This window comes from Nematostella vectensis, chromosome 8 (genome assembly GCF_932526225.1).
Source record: "Nematostella vectensis chromosome 8, jaNemVect1.1, whole genome shotgun sequence".
NCBI classification, from domain to species: Eukaryota; Metazoa; Cnidaria; class Anthozoa; order Actiniaria; family Edwardsiidae; genus Nematostella; species Nematostella vectensis.
In genome coordinates this window covers 6,229,736-6,245,844 of record NC_064041.1, presented here as the reverse complement: position 1 = coordinate 6,245,844, position 16,109 = coordinate 6,229,736, and the positions used below count along the sequence as shown (strand labels likewise).

At 41.3% G+C, this 16,109-nt stretch overlaps 3 protein-coding genes across 5 annotated transcripts; 2 read left to right on the top strand and 1 right to left on the bottom strand.

The window, feature by feature from the left end:
• Positions 1–244: 244 nt before the first annotated feature.
• On the bottom strand, positions 245–4,860 carry LOC5507234 (zinc finger CCCH domain-containing protein 13). The gene is made up of 4 exons (XM_048731757.1): positions 4,808–4,860; positions 4,549–4,605; positions 2,686–4,266; positions 245–1,767 (listed from the first exon to the last, which is right to left on the bottom strand). Exons 2-4 carry the CDS (start codon positions 4,589–4,591, stop codon positions 368–370), a joined length of 3,024 nt encoding a protein of 1,007 aa, XP_048587714.1. The 5' UTR covers positions 4,592–4,605; positions 4,808–4,860; the 3' UTR covers positions 245–367.
• A 1,052-nt stretch (positions 4,861–5,912) lies between these two features.
• Positions 5,913–10,876, top strand: LOC5507228. 3 transcript variants are annotated; one of them, XM_032375784.2, is made up of 7 exons: positions 5,920–6,243; positions 6,697–6,711; positions 7,219–7,341; positions 8,077–8,187; positions 8,559–8,678; positions 9,326–9,445; positions 9,933–10,876. In XM_032375784.2, exons 1-7 carry the CDS (start codon positions 6,183–6,185, stop codon positions 10,496–10,498), a joined length of 1,116 nt encoding a protein of 371 aa, XP_032231675.2. In that variant the 5' UTR covers positions 5,920–6,182; the 3' UTR covers positions 10,499–10,876. The 3 variants fall into 3 exon arrangements, with proteins under 3 accessions (XP_032231676.2, XP_001627878.3, XP_032231675.2); XM_032375785.2 differs by lacking the exon at positions 9,326–9,445 and having other exon boundaries at positions 5,913–6,243; XM_001627828.3 differs by lacking the exon at positions 8,077–8,187 and having other exon boundaries at positions 5,916–6,243.
• Positions 10,877–14,498: 3,622 nt separating this feature from the next.
• On the top strand, positions 14,499–15,524 carry LOC5507224 (neuropeptide S receptor). The gene has a single exon (XM_001627830.2). The coding sequence runs from the start codon at positions 14,499–14,501 to the stop codon at positions 15,522–15,524; it is 1,026 nt and encodes a 341-aa protein (XP_001627880.2).
• Positions 15,525–16,109: the final 585 nt, after the last annotated feature.

Below are 16,109 nucleotides of genomic sequence, written 5' to 3'. Positions count from 1 at the left end.
CGCTGTTAAGTAGCCCCTTTTGCATGTAATCCATCAGGGGCTTCGAGTTGGGAACTGCTTTCCATCCCTCTGATGTTTCATCGTTTTGCTCAAATGTCTTTTGTCATTCTATTTTTTTTATATTTTTATTGAGCTCTTTAACTGGTTAAGAATCATTAAATAGACTACAATTTCGGCCCTGTTTATCTTATGGACACTTTTATTTCCCGAGTGGAAGTCGTATCAAATATTTAAAGTAACAATCATCTCCTTTGCTTTGCCTTAAATTCCAATTATTCTCTTATAATGAAATCAGTTGAAATAAATATTACGCTATTTGTCATCTTTGCCAAAATCGACTTATTTCATTTTATTTCAGCATTTATTTTCACTCATCATTTTTATTCCCCTTCCTGTTTTTCCTCTGTTTTTTCCTTTTTGTCTGTAAACTGTGGTTGTTGTGATGTTTTCGGCCCCGTGCTTTTCTATAATGAACACCCTTCTTGTTATTATTCCTTTTCGCATTCTTCCTCATCTTCCTTTTCTTGCTCTTTGTATTGTTCTGCCCAACCTGCTTGCCTTTCTTGGCCTTTTTTCTCTTGTTCTGCTCTCTGCGACTATTCCGGCTTGGGTCATTTAACTCATTCGTGTGTTGTAGTACTTGTTTCAGACCATTTTCCGCTTCTTCTTTCTTCATGTTACCTACGTCTTCTGATTCTTCATCGCCATTGTTTTCATCCATTTCATCCTCTTCGAAAATTTCTTCCATAGATTCTGGCTTATCGCTTCCTTTACGAAGCCTTCGCTCGTGTTTTCGAGCCGAATGTTTCCTTCGATGCTTTTTAAGCTTCCTGTTGTGTTGACGGCGATGATGATGGTGTCGGCGATGTCGATGTTTATGTTTTTTCCCAGGGTCGTTTTCCCGAGCGCCCGTTTCTTGTGATATCTGCGAATCACTTTGTAATTCATGTTCCATCATTCCGCCCCCATTCACAAGCTCGTCGACATTCTCTTTCTCATCGCGAGCGTCATCCTCGAAAATCTCTTCCAACGTTTCTTGTGCATCGTTTTCTTTATGGTGTTTGCGTTGATGCCTTCTTCTCGAATGTTCTCGACTATGCTTTCGGTGTTTGTTGTTGTGATGGCGGCGACGATGGTGATGGCGTCTATGGCGATCTTGGGGGGGCCTATTCAACTCATTATCACTTTGTGATCCTGGTCTCTCCGCCATTGACATATCCTCCAGTTCTTCCTCATCGTTGGTATTTCCATTTTCCTGTTCTTTTTTGGCGTCCATCTCGAATATTTTCTCCAATGAAGCATCCTTGTCGTTGTCTTTTCGGTGCTCATGTGCTGAATGCCTTCTTCGGTGATTTTTATTCTTCTTACTTTTACGATGTTTCCTGTTCTTCTTATTGTGACGTCGTCGATGATGATGCCTACCACGATTTTGTCGAGGGTCATTTACTTCAGTATTCGTGTCCTGCTTAACTTCCTCTTCTGATTTCTGAAGATCACTTTGCAATTCCTTCTTGGTGACTGCAGTGGTTAATCGCTCCGCGTTATCGTTTCCATCAATGTCATTCTTCCGAGCATCCTTCTCGACAGCCTCTTCCAATGTTTCAGCATCATTGTTTTCTTTGCGATATTTTCTTGCTGAGTGACCTTTAAGATGTTTTGCGTGGTGCGTTTTCGTGTTTCTGTGGCGTCTGTCTTTCTTACTGCGATGGTGATGATGGTGATGGTGATGGCGGTGTTTTTTAATTTCGTCTTTTCCACTTGCTTCTTCTAAGACAAAAATGATCAGGGTTAAAGGAGCGATAGGGAACCCATTAAAAAAACAGCTGAAGTTTTGAACTTTTATCACAAGAACGCGAGTTTGCACGACAAACAATACCAAATGACAGTGAAACTCATCCATCAACTCGAGAATCTTTTTCAGTAAATACTCTCCTAACCCCATCATATTTTAAGTCCGATTCTCTTGCAAAAAGGAATAAAAGTGATATCCCAAGCTGATGGATAATTTATTTCGAAATCATTTTGCAGGTACAAAAATATGGTATTCAGTTTTGATACATAATGCATATACACACTCTTAGCCTTTTTTAAATGAATTTAACAAAACAACTATTACTTTTACCAAGATTCATCTTTATCTCTGCAGTGAAGTATTGAGGCCGATTTAGACACTACGATTTTTTTGCCTACAACCATCGCATGCGACATGACTAGCTCTGATTTAGACACTCACGAGTTTTCGCTCACGTCTCAAGGAAATCGCGTACGACTTTTGCGCTTTTTACTCGTCGAGGACTGGGACCAACAACAAAAGATTGCTGCTGCAATCTTAAGCCGTAAACAAATGGAAAAAGACAAAGAATGGTCCGAGGGGAGGAATGGCTGACAGAATGGGTCATTTTGTTTAATCTTGGAGGAGCTACGTTTCGTATGGTTTTTCGCCATATTTGCAAACCGAAACAGTCATCGCCCCCCGTCTCTCCCCCTGCAAGGATAATTCGCCTCAATGCTTACGTCATTTTACCAAATATGGACACAAAGTCGTGAGTTTTGAAAAATGTTTAAAAAATCCTACAACTTTTTCGTGTCGTGAGCTCGTGTCGTAGCGGAGTTGTAGAGCTGATTTAGACTTTGCGACTTGAGTTGTAGCCTCTAACTGCAGTGAAGTTAAAAAAAAAAACTCACCTTCACGCGAAATGTTCGTCGGTTCTTCGGTCGCTACAGCTGCGGCATCTTCATTACTTGAATCTGGTTTTGTGCTGTCAACGTACTCAATGGGACTTTCGCTCCTCTCCCGCGCTCTCTTCAACTCCTTGTCTGCCTTTTCGATATTGTTCATCTCTCTACTGATGTCCTCATGAGTAAGCGATGGGTCAGCGGTATTAGGAGGACTTGGTAACTTAACAAATTGAGGTTTATCCACCATGCTTTCGATCTTCACGACTATCCCAGGTACTGGAGTAAGTCTCACATGCTCCGTTGTAATTTTAGCCTCGTTTTTATCTTGCACTGGTGCCGGTTTAGCCCTCGCATGTTCCCTCTCTGCTTCCATCACCAATGCAAAAGGTTTCTCAGTGCTGCCTCCTTGTTCCATATCCTTCTTGTTGTCGCTCTTCAAGTCATTTTCCCTTACCTTCGCTGCTGGAGTATCGCTCTGAATATTTAGAGAAACATCTTTTTCTTCGTGCATATTATTTTTCTTTGGTTGATGGGTCTCAACATTTTCTCCCTTGTTGTGACTTTTATTTTGCGTTTTGTGATATTTATGGTCGTTTGTTTGATGGCTATTTTTTCGCTCATGTTGATTTTTAAGTTGAAGATGATGGTCTTCTTTCTCATTTTTCGCTTTGTCGTCTCGAGAGGGTGCTATTCCCTTATAAACATCACTTGGGTTCACAAGAAGGTCATGGTCACGGACAGCTATGGAGACTGGTGTCCTTATAGAGGAGGAAGACGGCGAAACCGAAACACCTCGAGAAACCACCACAACCGGAGCCAAAGTTTTCAAAGTGGCAACAACTGTCTTGTTCACTAGGGTCGCAATCGATGAAGCAACCACTGACGGTGTGGTAAGGGTAGGGGCAGATGCAACTGACGGTAGGGAAGGGACAAAGGTAGCTGGAACTAATGACGTTGATGGTGTGGCGGCAACGACAACTGACGATGCAGCAGAAGTAGAGCCAAGTTTGACTGATGGTTCGCTTGAAATGGGGGAAGCTACGACGGACGGTGCAACTAGAGCAGAAGCAACCACAACGGAAGAAGAGAAATTGGCGGATACCACTGGGACTGGTGGTGCTGTAGGTACGGATGCACCTGCCGCAGAGGGCTTAAAAGAGATGGATGCGACGACTGGAGATGGCTCAACAGGGGCACTGACAATTGGTGAAGGATTAACCACCGATTGTGAGGGACCGCGTAGGATCTGGGGTTGTACTCTCGTCACCGGTTTAATAACTGAGATGCCAGCTGTTCCATTTGGCACATGTGTAATGTTTATTGGTAAGCTAATGTTGTTGGGGTTAACAGAAACCTTCAAGTTCTTGCTTGGAACCAGGATTTCAAGGGGTCTGAGGTGAGTTAATGGTGTCTGTGGATCTTCTAAGTCTGCGGCAGCACCGCTACCTGAACCGCTATTGGAACCGCTACCGGAACCGGAACCGGAACCGAAATAGGCACCGGAAAAGGAGCCAGAGTAGTCGTCACCCGGTATGAACCTTTGCGCAAGGTCTTTGCCAAGCTTGGCGGCGTACAATTCACTGGTTCCTAAAATAGGAGCCACGAAATAATCAAACTTGGCAATTTTAATCTAGTTTAAATGACGATTGTTACAAAATATGAAAATTGAAATAGGGAAAAAAGGAGGCCGTGTTCATTTCGATCGCGTCATTTGCCTACCTTGGCGGCCCAATAGAGTTTTTTTTGGCGTTAAACCAATTCAAAGCGTAGTAAAAAATTACGCTAACTTCACTATATAAATCGTGAGAGGGAATTTTTTTCCCCCACAAGTTGTTTTAAGTTCCTTGTCGTATTTGGTGAATTCCTTACCGTAAACGAAAATCGTGCACAGTAACACCAACGATTTCCCCATGCTGGAAACCTTCCCTGCAAGGACAAAAAGGCGTTTTTTTAAACAAATTATTAAATAATCCAAGAAAATAGACTTCCATAATCGCAATGTAAATTGCGGTTTCGAAATCTCTCGTTTCGACAAAAAAATGTCGGTGGATACTCTATCCTTGAAACAACTTTTCCTAGAGCCTTAGAGAAGTGTGTGGCAAAGTGTGTTAGCGCGTCGGCCTCTCACCGCTGTGTCCAAGGTTCGAATCCTGGTTCAAACTGGGGATTTTTCCGGGTCCCGTCTCTTCAAGCTGCACTATATTAACCTGAACCGAAGGGACGTAAAAGAACCACTGGGGACGCAATAAACCCTCTGGCAGTGACCACCCCCAGTGACAGTGCTTACTAACCGAGGGCCATATGTTAGAAAACTGTGAATTCGGTTAAATATGCTACCCTCGATAAACAAAGATTACAGTCCGTTCGCTTACCGTGTGTCCCTTCTCACTGAATCGAATCTCAAGAAAACACCTCTTTTTCAACGCCGCAGGTTTGTTAGAGATAATGACCAGATGAGAATGCAATCTACAAAAGGTTAAGACCACCGGCCGTTTGCAAAGAGAGCATTTGACGAAAATCCAAAACAAAAAGAGTAAGACGTCTGAAATGAGGTGAAAATGGCACGAAAACCTGTCTGTCCTTTTACCCTTTCCATTTTAGACCTGCTCAAAAATATGAGAACTCAAAAAATCAGTTTAGAGCTTTTTCGTTTCGCAGTTATAAGACTGCTCGGAATGCGCTGATCTTTAGCCGTTCGCGAGCGCTAAAGGCGCTTAGACTACTCTGGAGACTTGAAGCTTTGAGGAGCTCTGATGAATAAAATGTAATAGTTTGAACTCTTATCGGGAAATTGTGAAATCATGTTGAGTTACTGGTATTTTTTTTCTATTTCCTTAGATATATTTACTTGCTTTTTTTTCAGTTTAGGATCGCACAAACAATTCGTAAGTTGGTTCGTCAACTCTTGTTACAACTAATTTTTGGTATTTTGTTTGATTTATGCCAGGGCTTCTAAGCTTTTAAGCTTTATTGTGTGCACATTTGTCTTTGTGTTTTTCTTGTTTTAAATTTAAGCGTCCTTAGAAAATTAAGAAGGATTTTTTTTTTGCCATCTCTAGCCTACGCAAGAGAGTACCAGTCTCTTCATGTCCGATATTCGCGCTCGTACCACCCCGAGCAACGACCGCTGACCGCAAATCTCTACCCGTCCGCTTTCGGGTGGTATATTGTGTTGTTGACCTACAGCCAAAGGTTCATTCCCTTCAAACAAATACAAATCACTTTTTTCCCCTTTTTTGCAAAAAAAAGAGACAATAAACGTTTCTGGATGAACTTCCTACATTATTTAGGTAGTAAGCTAAATGTTTTTTTATTCAACATTCATTTTTTTAACTTTTAAAAGTTATTCTTTTTAGGAAATGACCCTATGTAAATTTAATCCAATGGGCTTTATTGATCTTTGAGCTATTTGACTGGTCTTTTCTTACAAAGTAGACTAGCCGCGCGTGTATGCCGTCTAGTTTGTCGATTCGCGAGAAAAAGCCACATATATTAGTGCTTTCATGGATAAAATTACTTCAGTTTGGGCTGTTTTTGTTTTTATTTTAGTGTCAAGTCAAACAGGTAAGCAAACCTTTGACCCATTGTTATTCATTGTCAATATCATATCAGAGAAAAATAACACACATTTATTTTGGTTTCTACCCCACCAAAACTGTCTTTGTTGTTAAGAAAGTAATTATCATTGCATTTTCAATAATATTAGAAAAGCTAACATCGCATTTCGATAACAAAAATATTTGTTATTGAATTTCACAATTTTCGATACACATAACATATTCATATTTTTATAACATTGACCAACAGAAAAAATATGTGTGTTATATCCTTTCATCGCTATGCTGTTTTTATTTTTATATAACACCATTCCTTATACTTACTGTAAACCTATCAGTGAGAAAGGTCAAGTGTGTTTTAGTGATAAAAGCAACTTTTGAAGGAAATTATTAAAACTGTTTTCCTGTTGCAAAGCAAGGTGGAACATTATCATTAATTTTTTTTTCTTTTGGGTTTCAGATGCCAAATCTAAAGGTAAGCTATCACTCTGAAATAGATAAAAAATATTTCGACAATGTTATTAACGATGAGATTTTTTTGGGATTATCAAAATTATCAAAATTATGTTATTGTTAAGATGATATCTTCATCCCCTTAAAATCATTTCTTCATTACTTCACCCCTCACCCCGAAAAAGTAATAATAATGCTAATGACAATAAAAATTAAGGATTGTATTTGACGATAATGGTGATGGTGATCGTAGTGATTTTGATTATGACAAAAGATACGATAAAAGCTGTTGTCGGTGATGATGATAAAGAGAAAATGATGGTGATGGTGATGGCGATGGCCATAATTATTGGTAATGGTGATTATGATGATGATGATAGTGAGGTCGGCGATGGTGATGATGTTGAGAATAACAGTGGTGATGATTATGATGATGATAAGATGCTGATGATGATGATAGTGGTGGTGGTGGTAGTTATGGTGGCGATGATGATGTTGATGATGATGATAGCTATTCCATCTCTCTTAGAATGCCGGGATACCTTCCATAGCTGTTCTAACTGGTCTAGCGCAGGGATGTGCCACGACGCAAAATTCGGGTTCGTCATGCGAGGCGGATGCTCAAAAACCTGCGGCTTTTGTAAAGGAGAAGGTAATAAAAAAAATAACGAGGGGGATTACAAAATTTTCTGGTTCAGTTTCTGCTGGCATATGAATAAACGTTTCCTCAAAGCGAGGCTTCCTTTCTATTCATGCGCCCTTAGTCCGCCGGTCCAGCGGACACAGTGTGTTCAAACTGGGCACCTTTCAAAATCAAATGGACGGCACACAGGGGCGGATTTAGGACTGGGCCCAGCGCTCCTCACCCCTCTCCCCATTTTCAGACATTTGGCATAAAAAAGAAACATATCAAGAAAATTTAGCCACAAATTGTCGTTTTTCCCAGACGCGGTCACTTCCATATAAGGAAACTAATATCTTTCTTATTTGGAACACCTGCACGATTCTTATCATTTTTAGGCTGCCGTACCGCAGGTGCTTCGCAAACTTTTTTAATTGTATTCAGAAGAGTAAAACAGTGACTGTGACCATCTTTAGTCAATAGAGAAAGCCTCTGAAAAGAAGCTAAAATTCCTCGGGTACCAGACCCCTAAAACGACAACGGTTTCTTCATATGTATAAGAAAATCTAAGGAAGAACAATGAATCCGCCCCCACTTTCTTGAAACTCTTGCCTCGCCCCCCCCCCCCCCCCTTTTTTGAAACTTCTGGATCCACTCCTGACACATGATTTTCTTAATGCATCGGCTTCGCAAAATTGCGACATTTAGAATATTCCAATACCAGAATACGTCTTTTGATAACACTTGATATTTGGAATATTCCAGTAGGCGACGGGGAGATGCCATCATTTGAAATGAAGCACCAAAAACGAACCGAGAGTCACGTGAGAGATGATACTAGAGCCCAGACCTCCAGGCCACTGCATGCAAACAAAGGTTGCCAAACAATGATTCGATGCATTAGAATCTTAGCCGTTATAGTGGCGATAACGAAGTAAAGTAGGACAGTAAAATCAGCCAGGTCATGGTACCCTTAGGTATTATTTAGATAAATTACATGTTGAACAATGAGAATACATCCCTGAAATAAATATACAGATAATTATAAAATGGATGCGACACAAGCCCGCCTGTAAGTATGGGTCAAGCTTACTAAAACATAGAAAAAAAGGGATTGGGCTTCCTGTGGCAAAATAACGGTGCTCCTTAGTCTCCATCCTCCGCAATTTCGCCACAGGTAACCCGTTCTTTCTGGTGTCGGAAATATAACAGCATTGCCTTGAGATAACGCATGCGCTGTTCAACAGATACCTCCAGCACAACTGATAAGCCCAAACCTACTAAAGCCTCTGTCTTGACAACTGTGACGACTGCGCGCATCAAAAAGGAGTCAGGGGTCGACAGTACGATACCTCCATACAAAAAAGGTGCGAGATTGATTATTAGTGAAAGTGCTCTAGTCTTTCTCTCGTTACTTTTGACACTTAAAGTGTGTTTGTCAGCCACACCTTTGTTATAGTTTTCACGTAGTATCGAAAGGCATATGGTCTGTTACAATAACGAAAAAAACATCTAAAAACAAAGTTTGATACTTCATTTACCAAATTCAATAGAAAATATCGTATTGGCTTCCCCAAATTGGCTGATGGAAATGGATGCATATTAGCACTTAATACTTTGCCAGGATGACAAAATGGCGGCTCGCAGAGGCTGTGAGACTTCATTCGGGAACCGTTTGGGACACGCTCGTCTTCTCGGATATGGACAAACGAAAGCGCATCAATCACCGCATTTTTTCAACCTGTACTAGGAGACGTAAAAAAGAATCTCTGGGACAATGCCTATACATCACTTTAAACTACGCAGAGCAATCTGTAACTATAATCACTATTAACATCAGTATATGAGGCGCCTGTATGCCTCGCGTTTTATTGCTTTACCAGGCATTATTAGTTATCACTTATATCATTAACAGGCGCGTACAAAGGGGGATGGGGTACGCCTCCCCCTCAGCCAATACTCAGAACGCGTCTGATTTAAACATAGCTAAAATACACAATCTGTGTTATTCTAGATGGCTGCGTAGACGTTTTTCCAAAATGCGCCGAGTGGAAGAAAAATTCAAACATGTGCTCCAACCCAAAGCTGGCCCCTTTTCTGCGCTTTGGCTGTGCTAATAGCTGCGCGTTTTGCTGTAAGTAAAAAGCTGCTACTCGTTTCATTATACCTTAAAACACTCCTTATTATTTGTATTATTATCATTTTTCCCTGGTATTTGATACCACAAAAGGCATTGATTATTCAGTTACTAGTTCATTCACAGGTATTTGAAGCTCACAGCGTGTGATAAGGTTAGGTTGCAACTCTAAGACATATGGAAAAAAATCTCAATAATATTTGTACTTGATTTTCGTGTCCTCATTGCAGTCTGGATCAAATTTTTAGTTATTTGGGCGAGTAGTTTGCGAGCAACGCTGTTGAGTCGTGGACGAGTTTTATAAGATCTTTAAGATTTTATATCATAGTAGAATGAAGTCATAACGTAACCATTCTCATTCCCAGACCTCCTCGGTCATGCTTACCGCCACACAACAGCAAAGGAGCTCTGAGAACGAGAATGATAACGTTACAGTGTGCATGGGATACCTGCGGTCAATTCAACTCTTTACGTTCATTTGCAGCAAAAGGTAGCTCTATAACCACCCCGTCTCCGCCGACTGTCCCGATACCGTCAGGCAAATCAGGGGAAGCCGCGTTTATCGACCACGACTCCGCCGTAGAAATGGGAATCGCCAAAGAAATCGGCCAAAATGATAAAAAATCAAAGCTGTCAAACCACGCAAGTGAAAAGACTGCCAAAAGTTCCAAGCAGATTTACGTGTTAAAGAGAGAAGACAAAGAGCCCGATAGTAAACGAGTCGAGATAGAAACAGGCGATGATACCGGAGCGGATCCCGTAAGCTCTCTTAGCAGATTAGGGGATGATCTACCGAAGATCCTAAAGGGATCCCCTGACAGTGTGAATCTCGCTGCGTTCGATGATCTCCCCGAGGCGTTCCGAGGCTCCAAGCTCGAGGATAAAGTTGCTGGGTTTGTGGGGAAGGCGGGAAAGAAAAAGTTCGATTACTTCACGGAGCATTATTCTAAGGATCCGTATATTGCCGAGTATCAGCGAGAGGAATGGATGCGAAATAACGGGGTAATGGGCAAGCCGTATAGGCGATGGCTAAAAAACAAGAAGGAATAGCTAGTACCTAGTCCGAAAACGACTATTGGCGCCACAGGTAGCCCATGGAAACAGAAAGATCGATTCAAATAGAACACATATGTTTATTACTTTATTTACATTTGCGATCTTTGTGTAACAAACGTTACCCTTAGGCTAAGTTCAAACGTCGTATTATCCATAAGCCGTATTCGGCTCGATTTATTTGCATGCATACCATTTTGCCATGCATGCAACATTTTGAACATTGATTTCTTGGTTCCACACTACAAAAAGGCCCTGCAATTACGAGATTGACTTTGGAATTACGATGTGGAATTGTCACTGTTTTGTGAGATAAACAAATTTGTGTAATATTAGCATTAGATAAGAAATAAAAAGGAAAATGATGTTTGAAAATGCATAGAATGAATCATTCCTCCACCTTTGGATCCGGGACAGAATCCCACCTCTCATGGATGTTACTAGCTTCCGACCGTGAGTAAGAGTCCTTTAGTGCAGGGCCGTAGCAGGCCTCGGGGGGTGTGGGGGGCACAATACAGAAGCATTAGAAACAAATTGGGGGCGGCACAGCCACGCCCCTACTAGTTATTTTCTTAAAGTGTTTGAAAATATTCAGGGGGAGGGGGGGAAGGGGGGTACGTGCCCCCAGTGCCCCACCCCCTGCTACAGCCCTGTTACTCTCAACTGAAAATACAAAGAAACAAAGCCATCGGATCCCTGCGTCTGAAAATACAAAGAAACAAAGCCATCGGATCCCTGCGTCTTAAAATACAAAGAAACAAAGCCATCGGATCCCTGCGTCTGAAAATACAAAGAAACAAAGCCATCGGATCCCTGCGTCTGAAAATACAAAGAAACAAAGCCATCGGATCCCTGCGTCTGAAAATACAAAGAAACAAAGCCATCGGATCCCTGCGTCTGAAAATACAAAGAAACAAAGCCATCGGATCCCTGCGTCTGAAAATACAAAGAAACAAAGCCATGGGATCCCTGCGTCTGAAAATACAAAGAAACAAAGCCATCGGATCCCTGCGTCTGAAAATACAAAGAAACAAGGCCATCGGATCCCTGCGTCTGAAAATACAAAGAAACAAAGCCATCGGATCCCTGCGTCTGAAAATACAAAGAAACAAAGCCATCGGTTCCCTGCGTCTGAAAATACAAAGAAACAAAGCCATCGGATCCCTGCGTCTGAAAATATAAAGAAACAAAGCCATCGGATCCCTGCGTCTGAAAATACAAAGAAACAAAGCCATCGGTTCCCTGCGTCTGAAAATACAAAGAAACAAAGCCATCGGATCCCTGCGTCTGAAAATACAAAGAAACAAAGCCATCGGTTCCCTGCGTCTGAAAATACAAAGAAACAAAGCCATCGGATCCCTGCGTCTGAAAATACAAAGAAACAAAGCCATCGGATCCCTGCGTCTGAAAATATAAAGAAACAAAGCCATCGGATCCCTGCGTCTGAAAATACAAAGAAACAAAGCCATCGGATCCCTGCGTCTGAAAATACAAAGAAACAAAGCCATCGGTTCCCTGCGTCTGAAAATACAAAGAAACAAAGCCATCGGATCCCTGCGTCTGAAAATACAAAGAAACAAAGCCATCGGATCCCTGCGTCTGAAAATACAAAGAAACAAAGCCATCGGATCCCTTCGTCTGAAAATACAAAGAAACAAAGCCATCGGATCCCTGCGTCAGGCTCATCCTATCAGCACCAAAAACCAAAAAAATAGATAAGTGTAAAGAACTTTATTGAAGACAACAGAACGAGAGAGGGACAGTGGGTATTGACGTGTGCTTTGTGTAGGACTATGTCGTGATTGCGTAGGCAATCATGCATGAAAATTGGGAAATCATTTTAGTGTCGAGATTTTACACTTTGTGCACGAGATTGTTAACGTTGTGCTGAAAATATCGTCATACCGGATATAATTATAGATCGAGATTTTTCACTTCACTCTGCGGTAATTTTGCCAAGATGGGCATGTTGATAGTTATTTTATCAAGGTCGTTATTTCGAGATTCCACTCCTATGTACTAGAGATTATTAAATGATTTATTTCCTTCTTAAACTAACTTCTAGATTCACAAGATTCTAATTTAAAAAGAAAAACGGTTTCTATAATTATATTTCTATATTTTCGAAAATCTCAGCACATTACAAAGAAAGGACCCTCTTCTAGCAGGAAAATATCCCTTGAATGAGCTCACTCGCCACGAGGAAAAACAAGCAGAATAAAAGACAAAATCACTTTATTTAGCATCAGTTCCGTGCCTTTTTATCAATCGAGAAAGAGAAAGAAGAGGTCTTTGCTCCCGTTCTTCGGGTCTTTCTGGTTCAGGTTAGTTTTTTGTACTAGTTCTCAGACTTAATATTCTTTTCAAGAGAGGGCCACACCGAATAGCCCTTGCAACATGCCAGCTCCCATTTTTGTGTGCGTGCGAGAGTCGAACACTTCAGCTTTGAAAAAAGATAGATCTAGAAATTGAAATGACCTATTATAACTTGGCGAGTTTTGAAAAAAACGTGCGCGGTATACAAGCGATACAGCGAGTATCTCAAGTTTTGAGAATTCGGGGGCCCTGAGAAAGACTAAAGCAGTTACTAAGTAATAGGCAATGTGTTTATATCCTTTTAGTCTTCAGCCAACAGGTCATTGATCATGGTGTAATGGTAATCTCTTATCATTCAAAAAAGCGAGTGCAGATGAGTGACATTTTTATCCGAGAAAAATTACAAAAGACAACAAGTCTATTATATTAGATGATTAATCTGACGGTTTCGAAGACCATGTTTTGCTAGAATTATTAAAAAAAAACTATCAGTATTCTCTTAGGTTCAAATGAGGGGGATCTTAGGGGACTCTTTAGGGTCTGAAGACGAAAATTCGACCTCTTTTTCTCGTGTTTTTTTCATGCTGAAGCTGTCCACTTCCGAATAAACAAACTCAAACACCTGTCGAAAACAGTCGTAAGAAAGCTACGTTTTTTGATTTAGCTCTCCTGCTTTAGATCTTCTATTTACTGTGAGGGATAATTGTATCCGATTATTAGATACTTTTCAATGGAATGCGCTGTTAAAGGTGGTATTTCGACAATGTTCTTTTACCATGAGCATTTTTTAGGGGGTTTGGGACCACCAAGAAATAGTATGTTTTATTTTTGAAGGACTTCAATTCCTACATTTTCCGGAAGCTTCATAAACCAACTGCGAGTATGTTTTGTTATGTTATGATGTTATTATGTTATGATGCTCTCCCATATTTCTTATTCCTGCACCAAAAATGGCTAATTCGGTCCCTACTATACTACTTATGTTTTGTTATGTTATGATGCTCCCCCAGATTTTTGATTCCTACATATTCGGTATAACCCTCCCACTCAAACGCCCACTCTACGTCCTCTCATAATTTATGCATCTTTATGTTTTTTTGTTAACAAAATGCGCTTATTCTTTATGGTTTTTTGTTAACAAAATGCGCTTATGTTAGGGTTATTTTGGGTATACGTCTTTTCCTGTTATTATATCGTACCGTTGTTTAGTTCACACACAAATTAATAACGCGAAATGGTATATTAAGGAAGCACAGGGAGCCCAAAACAAATGATATCATAACGTTCACTTGGAAGAGGACTTTATGCTTTTGTGGTGGTGGTTGTCGTGGTTGTGTGTGTGTGTGTGTGTGTGTGTGTGTGTGGGGGGGGGGGGGTTGGGGGTGGGGGTTGTAAGCGTTCTCGTCTAGGGTCGGACTTGGTCGGAAATGTTCAAATCTAACTGAGAGACATGACCAAAGACCAAACCATCACTTGTAATTGGGCGCTTGGAGTAACTTATGAGGAATAGTACGGCCATTGTTATTTAGTTACAAGTAAGCATATGTTATACGCATGGGTCTGTATTTCTACCGTGAAAAGGGAAAATCACTCCACCTCGTATCAACAAATTCTACAATATCTTTTCAATTCTTCAGTTAAATAAAACAAGACCACTTGCGCATGGCGATAGGGTCGAGTGATGGAAGCGACGCACGCCCCCCTGCACCACCTTCGCTACGTGTGCTTTGTGGCCGTCTGTTCCGTATGCGGCAACACACTGGTACTCTACCTGGACAGGCCAAAACCAATCATCACCACCAGACTGCAGGGCCGTCTTACCATCAAGTACTTTGTCCGGAGCCTGGCCCTGTCCGACCTCATGTCCGCACTGTTGGCCATTCCACTCCTGCTAGCAGAGCTCACCACTGATTTCCTGTCCAGTGATCTAGTGTGCCGTGTCCACAGGTATTTCCAGATCGTACCAATCTTCATTACCATCACTAACATGGTATTGCTGGGGGTGGAGAGGTATCTGATCATCTACTACCCACACAAGGCGCCCAGCAGGATGGCATGCAAGAGGATGGTGGTGGTGGCCTGGTTCGTGGGAGCTACACTTGCCGTCATACACCCCGGTTGTACCAGTATGTTGAAGACATACCCCATCGGCACCGATCAGTACACGCGGCTATGCAAAGTGGCCGAAGACCCCCTCTCTAAGGCACTCAACCTTGCCATCTCCATTGTGGTCATCTTCATCCCTGCTCTTACCCTGGTGGTCATGAGTATTCGCATACTTATGTACTTGCACCGCAAGCGTCTCCAATCCTGCCCTGTCCAGTCGTCATGCTCCATTATATCTACATTGAGGCACTACAAGCTCAGTTACATGGCGGCGTCGGTCATTCTTGCGTTCTTCTGCTCATATCTGTTTGCCTTTGTGTACACGTCTGTCATTGCCGGAAACTTCACCGACACGACCATTGCAGATGAGTACACAACTCGCATCGTTGGAATGGTCATCAGCTTGGCCACCTGCATGGTTAATTCTCTCATTTATTTGGTCTGCCTATGGGAGATGAGAAAAAAGGCTGAAGAAGCTTTCCAAGATCTGTTCTTACATATCCACCACATGATAACACGCGAGGGGAATAGTAACGAGGTGGGGTTTGCCGCTAATCCTCAGGCCGTCGCGGTGATAATGTTAGAGCCGCGTGAACCGTGATATGTAACTGTGGTAGACCACTAAGCGCGCATGTCATGAAGTCTCCCCGAAAACACAAGCCATATCGGACTGATGTTGTTCTTTGATGATAAAATGAAGTATTGTATGGTAAAATATATCACATGATCGTAATTATTTTATTTTACATATTTTGCTTATTATTAAAATATTGTATGATTTTATAATATTATTAACGTATTCTGAATGTGTGGTTACTGTATTGAATATCGGGGGTAAATCCCCTCCCCTAAAAAAAACTCGTACATGGGATCGATAGTTTGTTTTGTTTTCATTAAATTATCTTATGATCCTAATTATTTTATTTTACATACTTTGCTTATTATTGAAATATTGAATGATTATATCGTAACATTATTAAAGTATTCTGATTATGTGGTTACTGTATTGAATATCGGTGGAGTAACCCCCCCCCCCAAAAAAAAAAAAAAACTATAATCTTGGACACATTGGAAGAAACAAGTACTTACCACTGTGAGGGCCGTAGCTGGGCACGTGCCCCCATACCATACCCCTCCCCATATTAAAAAAAATATAGCTTAGTATGAGAGGAAATGCCAATCGTAT